The sequence below is a fragment of the Podarcis muralis genome, chromosome 16 (genome assembly GCF_964188315.1).
Source record: "Podarcis muralis chromosome 16, rPodMur119.hap1.1, whole genome shotgun sequence".
In the NCBI taxonomy this organism is placed as follows: domain Eukaryota; kingdom Metazoa; phylum Chordata; class Lepidosauria; order Squamata; family Lacertidae; genus Podarcis; species Podarcis muralis.
Window position 1 is genome coordinate 14,297,969 of NC_135670.1, and position 13,121 is coordinate 14,311,089.

At 49.1% G+C, this 13,121-nt stretch overlaps 1 protein-coding gene across 1 annotated transcript; it reads left to right on the top strand.

Annotated features, from left to right (window-relative positions):
* The first annotated feature begins 1,793 nt into the window (after window positions 1-1,793).
* FIBP (FGF1 intracellular binding protein) lies at window positions 1,794-10,404 on the top strand. Its single transcript, XM_028710332.2, has 11 exons — window positions 1,794-1,952; window positions 3,330-3,497; window positions 4,428-4,626; window positions 5,587-5,713; window positions 6,020-6,120; window positions 6,458-6,591; window positions 7,308-7,416; window positions 7,759-7,822; window positions 8,079-8,165; window positions 8,558-8,655; window positions 10,089-10,404. The coding sequence occupies exons 2-11, from the start codon at window positions 3,413-3,415 to the stop codon at window positions 10,156-10,158; spliced, it is 1,074 nt and encodes a 357-aa protein (XP_028566165.1). The 5' UTR covers window positions 1,794-1,952; window positions 3,330-3,412; the 3' UTR covers window positions 10,159-10,404.
* The last annotated feature ends 2,717 nt before the right edge of the window (window positions 10,405-13,121 follow it).

Below are 13,121 nucleotides of genomic sequence, written 5' to 3' on the forward strand. Positions count from 1 at the left end.
CTGCTTTGTCTTCTGTCTCCTTCCTCCATTGCTTTCTTTTTCTTCCTGCCACTCACGACCACTCTCTCCATCTTTCTTCCCTCTGAGCTCCGCTGGGTGCTCTGTTCACACTTCTAATAGTGCCATATACCAGCCACCGGATTCCTTTGCTGAGGCACCCAGAGGAGTCCGTGTGCCTTGCCTGGCCCACCCAGAGCAGCGGCCTGGGGAGTGCACAGATGGCCAGGTGGGCTCCTCACCCAGACCCTCCTATTTTCCAGGAACAGTCTCGGATTTACAGAAGCCGACCCAGTTTCTGATTTGATCCTGGAATGTCCTGATTTTCCTTAGGACGTCCCTATTTTCTTTGGAGAAATGTTGGAGGGTGTGGAGTTATGCAACCCCCAAGCCCAGGAGATAAGTAACTATACAAGAACACATCTGTAGGTAGCCCTGTGTAGGAAAGTTTTTAAATGTGCAATGTTTTATTTTGTTTTCATGTATGTTGGAAGCCACCCAGAATGGCTGGGGCAGCTCAGTCAGATGGGTGGGATATAATAATAATAACAACAACAACAACAATAATATTTCATCCGGGAAATGTTGGAGGTTATACTAACCAGGGGTCAGCAACCCTTTTCAGCCAGGGGCCAATTCACCCTCCCTCAGACCATGTGGTGGGCCGGATTATATTTTGAAAAAAAATATGAACGAATTCCTATGCCCCACAAATAACCCAGAGATGCATTTTAAATAAAAGGACACATTCTACTCATGTAAAAACACGCTGATTCCCGGACCGTACGCGGGCCGGATTGAGAAGACGAATGGGCTGCATACGGCCCCCGGGCCTTAGGTTGCCTACCCCTGTACAGTGGTATCTCAGGTTAAGTACTTAATTCGTTCCGGAGGTCCGTTCTTAACCTGAAACTATTCTTAACCTGAAGCACTACTTTAGCTGATGGGGCTTCCCGCCGGAGCACGATTTCTATTCTCATCCTGAAGCAAAGTTCTTAACCCAAGGTACTATTTCTGGGTTAGTGGAGTCTGTTACCTGAAGCGTATGTAACCCGAGGTACCACTGTACTAACCGCTCCAAGCCAGATTGGAGAGGCATGGTTTTTGCGCGCCCCCCCCCCCCCCGGGCCTGCACCCTTGGTGGAGGGCAACTTATAGACAGCCCCTAGGGATGCCGCTGGGTGCCAGAGAATTAGAGACATTTGTAGAGGATAAGGCTATCAACGGTTACTGAGCATGATGGCCATGTTCTCCTTCCAGTGTCGGAGGCAGTGAAGTGCCTCTGAATCCAGTCGCAGGGAATCGCATGTCGGGAGCGTTGCTGTAGCACTCAGGTCCCGCTTGTGGGCATCCTAAAAGAGGCATCTGGTTGGCCTCTGTGAGAAAGCGACGCTGGACTAGACGGGCCCCAGCAGCCAGGGTCTTAGAATCATGGAATTGGAGAGTTGGAATAAAGGGACCCCAAGGGCCATCCAGTCTAACCCCACCTCCGCAATGCTTGCGTTCTTCCCTCCGCGTTCGCAAATAAAACACGCAAATAAGACATAGTGCTGCGCACTGGAAAAAAATGTGTTACAAGCGAATAAATGATGCTTCCAGCCCCGGAGAAGGTATAAAAGCAAAGCACCAATGCAGGCGCAACGAGGCTTCTGGTCCTCAGCCCATCGCTGCATCCCAGCGCGCTTTAACGCCTTGATGCCAGTTCCCAATACCGCGCCAGTCACAAAGATGGCGTGCACGTCCCGTTTGGCAGCGAGGGCGCGTGCGCAGAGAGAGACTCCGGCATATACGTGACCCGGAAGAGGATCGCTCCGGCGGGGTCATGTGCAAAGGCTCTATCCAACTCAGGGGCAGCTGAAAGGGGGCCGGTACCAGTTGCTGGAAGGGGGCGAATGGCCGGCGCGAGGAGAGGGGCTCGGCGCCCGGGTTCTCTTGGAGGGCGAGAGCCGACCCAGGTTTGCCGAGTGGCCGGAGGAGTCGGAGCTGCTGGGTTTACTATGCAAAAGGGAGGGGAGGGGAAATGGGGTGGGTGGGGGCTATGGGGTTTGCTCTCTCCGCCACCCCATAGGATTTAGTGCTGCAGGCTGGGTGACTCTGAACACGTGCAGAGTGCCAAGAGAAACGGGAAATGTGAAGGTTCTGAGTGTTTTCTCGTTTCCCCCACATAAATTCTGGGGCCACAGGCTGGGTGCCTCTGAGCACGGGCAGAGTGCCAGGGGAAGGGGGGAATGCGAAGGTGCTGGACTTTGCCATTCCTCCCCCAAAATGTCTGGTGCTCCTGACTGGGTGCCTGCGAGCATGTACAGAGTGCTACCTTTCTTGGGCAAAGCCATTTGGATCTTTTCCCAAGGGCAGTGTGCTTCTGGGGACGGGCAGGTTGTCTTCCTTTTCAGACGGGGTGGGCGGGCATGAAGGCTGAGTCCGTGTTCCTCACTCTACCCCTGCTGCAAAGTGCTGTCCTTTCTTCCTTTTTTATTATTAAATTTTTTTATCCTACAGAATATAAAATACAATAAACATTGAATACTCTCTCTCTCTGAGTGTATTTACATCTCTTCCTGTTGTGTGTTGTTGCCACTCTTTCTGTACCACTCTTTGATTTAAAACGCACAGGGCAAATTACAATTCATTAAATTGTCAGGGTGGGGGGAAACAATAAGCCAGCAGTAACCAAGGAAGTGATGGCCGTGATGGTAGGATTCTGGGTCTGGGAGGCACCCTTGGGTGAAGATGGAGTGCTGTCAAATATGTTGGGTGTAAGCCATGACCCTTAGATCAGTGTTTCCCAACCTTGGGCCTCCAGCTGTTTTTGGACTACAACTCCCATCATCCCTCGCTAGCAAGACCAGTGGTCAAGGATGATGGGAATTGTAGTCCAAAAACAGCTGGAGGCCCAAGGTTGGGGAACACTGCCTTAGATGAGTATTACTCATGAACTGGGAGCACTGCTGCCAGAGGCAGTATGGTCGCATCCATTCTTTAACAGTCATGGCTTCCCCCAAAAGAATCCTGGGAACTGTAGTTTATTAGAGGTGCTGGGAACTGCAGCTCTCCGAGGGGGTCTCCTAGCAACTCTCAGCATCCTTAACAAACCACAGTTCCCAGGATTCTTTGGGGGAAGCCATGACTCTAAGATGTGGACGTGATCTATGCCCCCGAGCATGAGCACCAGTTGTGGGGATTGTGGAAAAGGCTATTTATTGGTGTTCTTGTGTCCTGGGCTTCCCAGAGGCATCTGTTTGGCCACTATGAGAACAGGGGGTTGGGACTATGTGGCCCTTTGGCCTGATCCAGTAGCCAAGCTTTCCTGATGTTCATTATTGTCCCGACAGCTGCCTGTCTGATCTCCTGAGACCCGGTTTGGGAACTAGTGCCAGATCCCAAAGTTCTCCAAGAGGACTTGATTACCTGGGCCATGACGAGCAACCTGGACATCTTTGTGGGCAACACCACCCTGATTGATGAGGAGGTCTACCAACTCTGGCTGGATGGCTACACAGGTAAGGCTGGATCCCTGTTTTTTGTTCTCTCATTCATTCACAGGTAGGGTGTAATGGTTTAAGTCACAGAGGTGGATAACCTTTTCCAGTCTGAGGGCCACATTCCCTTCTAGGCAGACTTCTGGGGGCCGCATGCCAGTGGTGGTCACAATACCTCCAGGGCCGCCTCTCTCCATATGAACTTACCTGGACCCTGAGATCATCCTCTGAGGCCTTTCTTCATGTGCCTTCTCCATGAGAGGTCTGGAGGGTGGCAACACGAGAATGGGCCTTTTCTGTGACGGCTCCTCGCTTGTGAAATTCTCTCCCCAGGGAGGTTCTCCTGGTGCCTTCATTATGCGCCTTTAGGTACCAGGCAAAAAATGATCCTCTTTACCCAGGCCTTTGGCTGATTAACACCCAGTGCCTGTGTTGGGAGGGGTGTTATTGGGTTCGGCTGGCTGACATTTTTTACCTGGCGCCTAACGTTGTCTTCTTCTTTGGCGATCACTCGTAGCCGAGTAAAATTGTCTTCCATAATATAATGAAGGCAGCAGCTGAACCTCTCTGGGGAGAGCATTCCACAAATGGGGAGCCACTGCAGAAAAGGCCCGTTCAACGGAACAAAACAAAACAAAACATAAACCCTGGAGAGCCAGTGCAGACAATATGGAGCTAGATAGACTCATTGCTGTGCCCTGACATAAGGCAGCTTCCTATTGCCCTGAAGGAAAGTGGGAGCAGAGAGTCATGAATGGGGTTATAAGCTGTATTTCTGGAATGGCGGCTCTCCAAGTGATTTGGGGCTACAGCTCCCTGACCCCTGGTCCTGCTGCTGTAAGTTGCAACCCCACTGCACCCAGAGGGGCCTGACAGGCTCCCCCACCCCCTTCTGTGGATTTCACCCATCACATGTTTCCGGATACGGACACTTGCCTCCTGCCCCCGCAGTGAACGACGCGGTGACGCGCCGCATCCGCAGCGGGATCCTGGAGCAGACGGGGGCCACGGTTGACGTGCTCCAGAGCGACACCATGGACCACTACCGCACTTTCTACATGCTGGAGCGCCTCCTGCACTCGCCTCCCAAGCTGCTGAACCAGCTGCTCTTCCAGATCCCCCCTTGTCGCCAGACCATGCTGATCGAGAGGTGGGGCAGGGCAGCTGGCGAAGAAGCCAAGGGTGGCGTGGGCGAGGGGGCAGGGATGTTAAGGGGGAGCCAGAGGGGGGATTGGGGCAGGATTCTTGGTGGAGGATCCCTTGGGGGAAAGGCAAAGGTTGGAGGGTGAGGCAGGCATATTCATACATCAGCATGGGTTGATTGATCGATTGAATTTCTATGCCACTTTTTTCTTCTTTTCTATTTTTCAATAAAGAATACAGTCAAACCTCGGTTGCTGAATGTAATCCGTTCTGGAAGCCCGTCCGGCTTCCAAAATGTTTGAGAACCGAGGCGCAGCTTCTGATGGGTTGCAGGAGCTTCCTGCACTCAAGCAGAAGCCGTGTCAGATGTTTGGCTTTCAAAATACATTCAAAAACCAGAACACTTACTTCCGGGTTTGCGGCATTCAGGAGCCGAAACGTTCCAAAACGGAGGCGTTTGGCAGCCGAGGTTTGACTGTGTGTGTGTGTGTGTGTGTGTGTGTGTGTGTGTGTGTGTATGAATTTCTGTGCCACTTCAAATGAATCCCGCAGTGGCTTACAAACAATAAATAACAATAACATGATACAACATCACCTGTGCAGCACAAACCATATAAAATAATTAACAAACCACCAATAAAACAATTACAATCTATGAAACGCTATTGACACAGCAGTTACTAATAATAAGCTGAGTCACAAGTACAGCAAAAGTCATAGGATTAACAGATCAATATGGTGTTTATAAAGCAATATCAACGCTATTGACAAAACAGTAACTAAAAATGAGCCAAGCATCTCAATTGCAGCAGAAGGTGTATTAACAGATCCATACGGCATCTATAAAACAATATAGGGCAGCAGGGAATGATGGGAGTTGTAGTCTGGCTGTATCGGGAGGGCCACAGGTACTAAGCTTACCTTCTGTTGTCTTGTCCTGTTCCTTGCCTGCCCCTTCTGGCGGCAGGTATTACGCCTTCGACGAGGCCTTTGTACGGGAGGTGCTGGGCAAAAAGCTCTCCAAAGGCACCAAGAAAGACCTGGACGACATCAGTGTCAAAACCGGGGTGACCCTCAAGAGTTGTCGGCGGCAGGTAATCTCTCGTCCCTTTGTGGGTGGCAGGGGAACCCCATGGGACACCTCTGACTCTTTTCCCAGGATGCCTGGGCAGGGTGGAAATAAAAGGGCGCTGCCTGGGTGTCAGAAGTGTAGGAATGTCGCACAGGGCACCTTTCCCCCAACCTGGCACCCTCTGCTTGTTCTGGACTACAATTCCAACCACCCGCTTTCTCAAAAGATTTATCAGAGGTTGCTAGTCCTGTGTTTCCCTTGGTGAGGCTGTCGAACCTATTTAAGCCTGTGGTGTCGATGAGGCCTGTCTGTTTCTGCTCTGTTTCAGTTTGACAATTTCAAGCGGGTCTTTAAGGCCGTGGAAGAGCTCCGTGGGTCTCTGGTGGAAAACATTCAGCAGCATTTCCTGCTCTCGGACCGGTTAGCCGGGTAAGGGGCAGCGGGAGGGCACTGTGCCCTGGGATTTTTGTTTGTTCGTTTCAGTGTATTTAAATATATTATCTTCCGATCTCAGGGCAGGTAGCAAATCAGTTTATGTTCAGGCAACCTAAGAAATGTGTCTAAAATCAGCTGTACAAAACATCAGGCATAACAACCTTCTATGGGGCCAGCCCAGCTCCTTACAGCAGCAGAGGCTAATGCTAGCCACTCAAAGGAGCCCCACAACAAGGTTTATGGGGTGACAGGGAGGCAATGGCTGAGATTTAGTGGAGTGGCTTTCTTAGTAGCATTAAACCTCCCCTCCATCTGTCCGTCCGCCCCACAGGGACTATGCAGCCATCGTTTTCTTCGCCAACAGCCGATTTGAGACAGGCAAAAAGAAGCTGCAGTACCTGACGTTTGAAGACTTTGCATACTGTGCTGAGCAGATGATTCAGAACTGGACTTTGGGGGCGGTGGGTGAGTTTTGGACCCGCGTAGCAAGATTCTCATCCTCGCGTTTGTGAAGCGGAAACTGGGAAGTTAAGCCACCTTTCCTTATATCCGTCTTGGAAAAGATTTGTGGTTTGTCTGGAGGGAGCTAAATTGTGGGTGCAGGCATGCCAAGTAGGATGGGGAATCCTTTTTGATCTTCATCTCCCTGCTCCCAGCCCCACCACACACACATGCTCGGCAGGTCTACTTTGCAAGGTCAGTGGGACCACCCACCTGTCAAAGTTGACTCGTGGGGGGTCAGGAGGGAGATTGCTCCTAACTCCTCCTTCGTCATCTGACATGCAGGCAGCTCAATCCTGCTTCATCCAGCTGCACCGCTGTCTGGGGTCGTGGGTCTGAGTCCCACATTGGGCAAAAAGATTCCAGCGTTTTAGGGGGTTGGACGAGATGATCCTTGGGGTCACTTCCAATGCTACAATTCTGTGACATCGCCTATGACATCAGGCTGCTGGGCATGGCTAGAGGGAAACAGTCTCACAGTCCAGCTGGAGAGGCCCAGCGGACTAAGTTCGGCCTTTGGGTCATCGATTCTCCACCGCCATGCTAAGCCAAACCGTGACTTAGCTCAGCAGCAGAAAAGGCTGTAGAAAGAGCAAAATGTCTCCTCCCTGGGAGACCTGGGCATTTGTCCATTTGTGTCCAGCCTCTCTCTCCAAATGCCCTCTGTCTTGCCTTGGCAGATACAAACGTGGATGATATGGATGTTGACCTGGACAAGGAATTCTTGCAGGGCCTGAAGGAGCTAAAGATTCTGATTGCTGACAAAGACTTGTTAGATCTGCACAAGAGGTACCTCGGATGCAGCCTTAGCCGAGTGGGGTGGGGGCTGTTTGCAAAACAACCAGGGCGTGGTTGGAGCAAAGGGGAATTTGGCACTTTGCCATTTGCCCTTTGAGGTTTCAGGGCTAGACCCCGGGTTGTAGGGAGCCTACGTCTCCTCCTAGATGTTAGACTACAACTCCCATCAGCCACAACCAGCATGGCCAATGGCCAGGGACAATGGGAGTGCAGTAGCTTCTGGAGGGCCCCAGGAACCCCCACCCTGCTTCTAGAGCCCTAATCATAAGCCACCGTAAAATAAGACTTTTAAGGCCTTCTCTGACCTCTCCTCCTTATTCCCTCCCCATCCAGTTTGGTGTGCACAGCCTTGCGGGGAAAGATTTCTGTGTACAACGAGGTGGAAGCTAATTTCAAGGTATGGCATGGAGGGACCCTCACTGGCATACATTCTTTAGTTTCGGGACCCTCTTTCCAGCAGCTCCTCCCTCCTTCCAAGTGGCTGATACGAACTTGATATTTGTTGGTGCACTTGGCCTGCTACTTCACTCCTGGCCATCAGAGGGGGCTGTTGTCCCTTGGAAAATCTCAATCCCACAGACACAAACTGGGGTGGGGTGGGTTGGCAGCAGCATAAGAAGGCTCTCTTGTGACCCTTCCGTTAACCCTTGCAGAACCTCTCCCGAGCCCTGATCAACATTGCCTCAAAGCTCACCCACAGCAAAGATGTCCGTGACTTTTTTGTGGATCTGGTGGAGAAGGTAAGCAGTCTCCCCTCCCCATCTGAGCACCCCCTCCTGCCAGTGCCTGAATCACTGTGGATGGAGGCTGGGATGTCAAAATAAAAAATAAAAAATCACCAATGAATTAAATGATGATTACATGTGTTTAGAGCCTAAGCATGCCTGCCACTTTTCAGAGTATAAGAAGGCAGGTCCCTGTCCCAAGGAGCTAACAATTAGAAAAAAAAATAGGGATAAGAAACCAGAGGTGTGTGGACCAGGGACAGGGGGCATGGCTGGGGAGGGGATGAGGGGAGAGTCCTGAGGGTCATGCAGAGAGACTTGGAGGCCCTCATTTGTTCCTCAGGCCTGAGGTCCTGTGAGATGTGCTGCCGCACTCTTGCCTTGACGCTTGTCATCTCCCATTGCAGTTTGTTGAGCCTTTTCGGTCGGACAAATGGAGCCCAAACGACGTGCGTCTCTTTCTGACACAGTACACGGCTTGTGCTCACACGCTGGATGCCTTCAGGTTTGTAGGAACACCAGCGCCCAACCAGCTCCCAACACCTGGATTCTCCTCTGTTCCCTCCCTCCCCACCTTTGCCAATGAATTGTTTACTTGCACTAGTAAAGCCTTATATAGTTGTCCTTTTCTTTGCCTTTATACCTGCCCTTCTTCTTGCAAAACAGCCCCCCTCCGTATTATTATTTTTTTAAGGGGGAAAGATCCCACTCTCAGTCTTCCAGCAAAAACATTTTCTCCCTTTCTCACACAGGATCGCTTCCAAATAAGTTGTATTTAAAGCAGGTCCACTGACACGAATTAAGCTAGCCATGTCCATTAATTTCAAACGGTCTACTCTATAAGTAGGGCTAACTTTTGCAAAAGACCCACACCTTTTGAGTAAAACTGTGGGATCTGCTAACACAAGATAACCACCAGCTTGGACAGCTTTAAAAAGCTGTTCAGAAAGATGCTTAGGAGGTTGAGGTAATTTTAATCCATATTAGTACAGTGGTACCTCGCAAGACGAATGCCTCGCAAGACAAAAACTCGCAAGACGAAAGGGTTTTTGGTTTTTTGAGCTGCTTCGCAAGACGATTTTCCCTATGGGCTTGCTTCGCAAGACGGAAACGTCTTGCAAGTTTGTTTCCTTTTTCTTAACACCGTTAATACAGTTGCGACTTGACTTCGAGGAGCAACTCATAGAACGCGGTGTGGTAGCCTTTTTTGAGGTTTTTAAAGACTTTGGTGGTTTTGAAGCTTTTCCAAAACTTTCCCGACACCGTGCTTCGCAAGATGAAAAAAATCGCAAGACGACAAAACTCGTGGAACGAATTAATTTCATCTTGCGAGGCACCACTGTATTTTAACTATTGTATGTTTTAAAAGTAGTGTTGTGATTTTCCCCCCTTGCATTTTACTGCTTCAACTTTTGTAAACCGCTTTGAGGGTGTTTAATTTTTTGTAGTTTTGTTTTTTTTACAGCCAAACAGTGTATACATTTTTTGAAATAAATAAACAATAAAAGCTCAGACAAGTTGCTGAAGGTGATGCGCTAACTGCAGGATCACTGTGCCAGTATCACTGAATACCAGTTATTGGGAGGCAAGAGTGGGAGAAGGCTGTTGTCCTCCTCTCATAAGACAAGCCCTGGTGGATCAGGCCCATTGCCCATCTAATCCAGCATCCTTGTTCTCATTCTGGACATTAGATGCCAATGGGACGCTTGAAAGCAGGACCTGTGTGCCACGGTGACTCTCCCCAGCTACTGGTAGAAAATTATCAGTCTCCAACAGTGGAGGGGAGAACATAGCCATTGTGGCTGGTAGCCACAGATTAGCAGCCTTCCGTTCCATGAATTTGCCAAATCCCCTCTTAAAGCCATCCAAGATGGCGGCCATCAGGTCATGTTGTCCTGCCATCTGGTTAACCTCTTTTCCCCTCCCCTTCTCCTGCAGGCATCAAGCTCTCTGGGAAAGATACATGGGGACGCTGAAAGCTTGCCTTCTGAAGATGTACCATGACTGACCTCTGCACTTAGTTCTTTATTTTTTTGGGGGGGGGGAGGAAATCACCTTTAGGTGCAACAAGTTCCAGGCAAAAGAGAACGTTTGCTGTTCGCTTGCTGGCTGCGGCTGTCCTGCACAGACACACACAGTTGTGTGTCCACACACGGCGCGACCACCAAGTGTCACTCTTTTCTCTCTACATCTTCAGCAATTAAGGGTTAAAACTGTTGTTGGCGTTGAGAAATAAAGGAGGAGTCCTCATGGATGTTGCTTGATTAGTCTGATTCTGGATGGCCTGACTGTGAATAGGCCCCACGGCAAATCTATCTATTTTTCCTTCTCTTGTTTTCTTGTTTTCCCCATGTTGAGCTACGTTCTCCATGTTTCCACAACCATTTGCAATATTTTGTTGCAAACTGTTCGCTAGCATTATGATGTAACTTTCTCCTCATCTCCAATGTTTGTATGCGATTCTGCCAAACGCCCACATTTTTGCAAAGCGATTTTTTTGCTAATATAATACAGTTGCGGGGTTTTGGTTTTGGTTTTTATTTTCATGAACCCATGCAAGCTTTCCCTCAGTCTGTGCATTTTTTATACACATAACTTGCCTGGACATTGCAAAATTTGGAGAGGTGCAGATTTCAAAGGCTGCCTGTGTTTTGCTTCTCATATAGTTTTGGAAAGTGGAGGATTGGATAGGTTCACCTTTTAAATGTAAACTGAATCATAGTCCCTCTCCCCGACTCCCACATTTCCTACTTAAGAGCATTTGATCTGAGGTAGCTTGGATTTTCTCTTCAGCACATCAAACCGGTGTGCATCTTTAGTATATAGGAAGCTGCCCAGAGCCAGACGCTTGGTGCATGTAGCTCAGTGCTGTGAACCCACGGGGTAGGGGGCAGATGCATCCTTCTAGACCTTTCCTCCTGGCCTTTGGGACTCTCCCCAAGCCACCTTGTGTCCAGTGTGGCATAATGGTTATAGAGTGTTGGGCTAGGACCCGGGAGAGCCGGGTTCAAATCCTTTCTCAGCCATGAAGCTTGCTGGGTGACCTTGGGCCAGTCACTGCCTCTCAGACTAATCTACCTCACAAGGTGGTTGTGAAGATGAAATGGGGAGGAGGAGAACGATATGCACCACCTTGAGGTCCTTGGAAGATAAAGGTGATATATAAATGCAATAAATAAAATATGAATGACTCGTGCATGCCTGCATGGGGGAATAGAGTGCTGTGTGTGAAACTGACCTACTGCACATAGGTAAATTTGCCTGTTTTCCCCCCTTTGTCCCTGGTGGGTTCTGACTACTCTTCCTCCCCCCCCCCCAATTTTGAAAATTAATTTTCCAAATTTATAACAAACCTATCAACAAATAAGAAAAGAAAACATCAAAAAACAAACAAGCAAACATAAATCCTAACTGTAATAATTCCACTTTTGTTAACATTGTTGGGTGACTTCCTCGAATCCCCCTGGCTGAATTTCCATATATATCATTGTAGCAGTTTTCCAAAACTAATTTCCCCTAAAATTTACTTAATCAATTAACCTCTTTTCTTTCTTATCATTTTAACTTTAAACATATTATTCTATAACATCAAATATTTAAATCCTAAGCCAATCCAATACTTGCAAGTAATTCCATTTAAGTTATCTTAACATATTTAGCTAAATAGTCTTTACATTTCTTCCATTCCTCCTGGTACTCCTCCTTCTTCTGGTCACAGACTCTTCCGGTCAGATCGGCTAGCTCCCAAAAGTCCATCATCTTCATCTGCCACCGAGTACTTTTCCTTTTACATCCTGTACAACCCTGTACATCTCACCCCCTCCTGCGCACCTGCCCTGCTGGAGGAGACAGAAATCGGGATGTTACAGGCAGGTTAATCGTGCCCCCCAGCCAGCTGCCTCCCTTCCTCATTCCTTTCTAGCAACCCTGTGGGCGGGAACAGTTTTCTCTCCATCATTGCACCTGGCATGGGCCTGCAAGGAGTTCTCTGTAGCAGAGGAGAAGCAGGAAGCCAGATTCTAGGCCTAGTGATCAGATGGGAGCAGGGCCTAGCAGTGAGGCAGAGCTGGTGGTGCAGAGTGGAGGGGTGGGGTGCCCTGCCTTTGACCCACCAACCCCAATTCCACTTTGTGGGTATGGAGAAGTGTGGTTACTCAGGAGTAAAAGGGATTCTAGTTTCACAAGTTTCACAGGCCCAAGTTGGGGAGGCAGTAGGGACAGACTAAAGGCCGTGGTTCGGTGCTAGAGCATCTGTTTTTCAGCGATAAGGCCCTGAGTTCAGTCCTCTGCATCTCCAGGTGAGGCCTGGAGTGATTCCCGGCCTGACACCCTGGACAGTTGCTGACAGTCGATGTTGACATTCACTGAGCTAGATCAGCCAATGGTCTGAACTGATAATGAGGCCTGTTCCCATATTCCTATTTAAGTCAGCATCGCCACCCATAAAAAACAGGTTTGTTTCATGTGTATGTCATGAAATTCAGATCCAGAGCAGAACTCCAGTGTATAGTTAGCAGGGTAAAACTTAAACATGTTGCAGGATTCCCCCAAAATAGACCAGCGGCAATTATATTTCATCCAGCAGAGCTTGACTGCTACCGAAAGCAAATGAGCATAATGGTCATAATCCAATACATTCAGGATTGGCCCTGTCCATAAGAAATCCAATAACAGCAGACTTAACTTAAACTTACAATAACTTATAAGACTAAACCTTAATCCTATATACAGAACACCACACCAGAAAGAAGAGAGATGGGAAGAGAAAGTCGGGGGTCTGGGATTGCCACCATGGAAGGGCAAGGGAGAAACGGCGGTGGGGGTAGATATTATTGGCGAAGGATTTTGCGATGCGGTGATGCTTGAACCCCTTCCAATCTACGCCCCATCCCAAGGGACGTGGGTAGGGTGAGCAGGGATTACCCACCTCCGTCACTGGTGCTGTGAGCAATAAAATGTGATAAAATCAAT

What these genes read in the sequence shown, in the direction of transcription:
- FIBP (XM_028710332.2), top strand. Translation starts at nt 3,413, where the DNA reads ATGACGAGCAACCTGGACATCTTTGTGGGCAACACCACCCTGATTGAT. An exon ending in CTCTCGGACCGGTTAGCCGG is followed by an intron (nt 6,121 to 6,457) that starts GTAAGGGGCAGC and finishes TCCGCCCCACAG; the next exon opens with GGACTATGCAGCCATCGTTT. An exon ending in CTGGACTTTGGGGGCGGTGG is followed by an intron (nt 6,592 to 7,307) that starts GTGAGTTTTGGA and finishes TTGCCTTGGCAG; the next exon opens with ATACAAACGTGGATGATATG.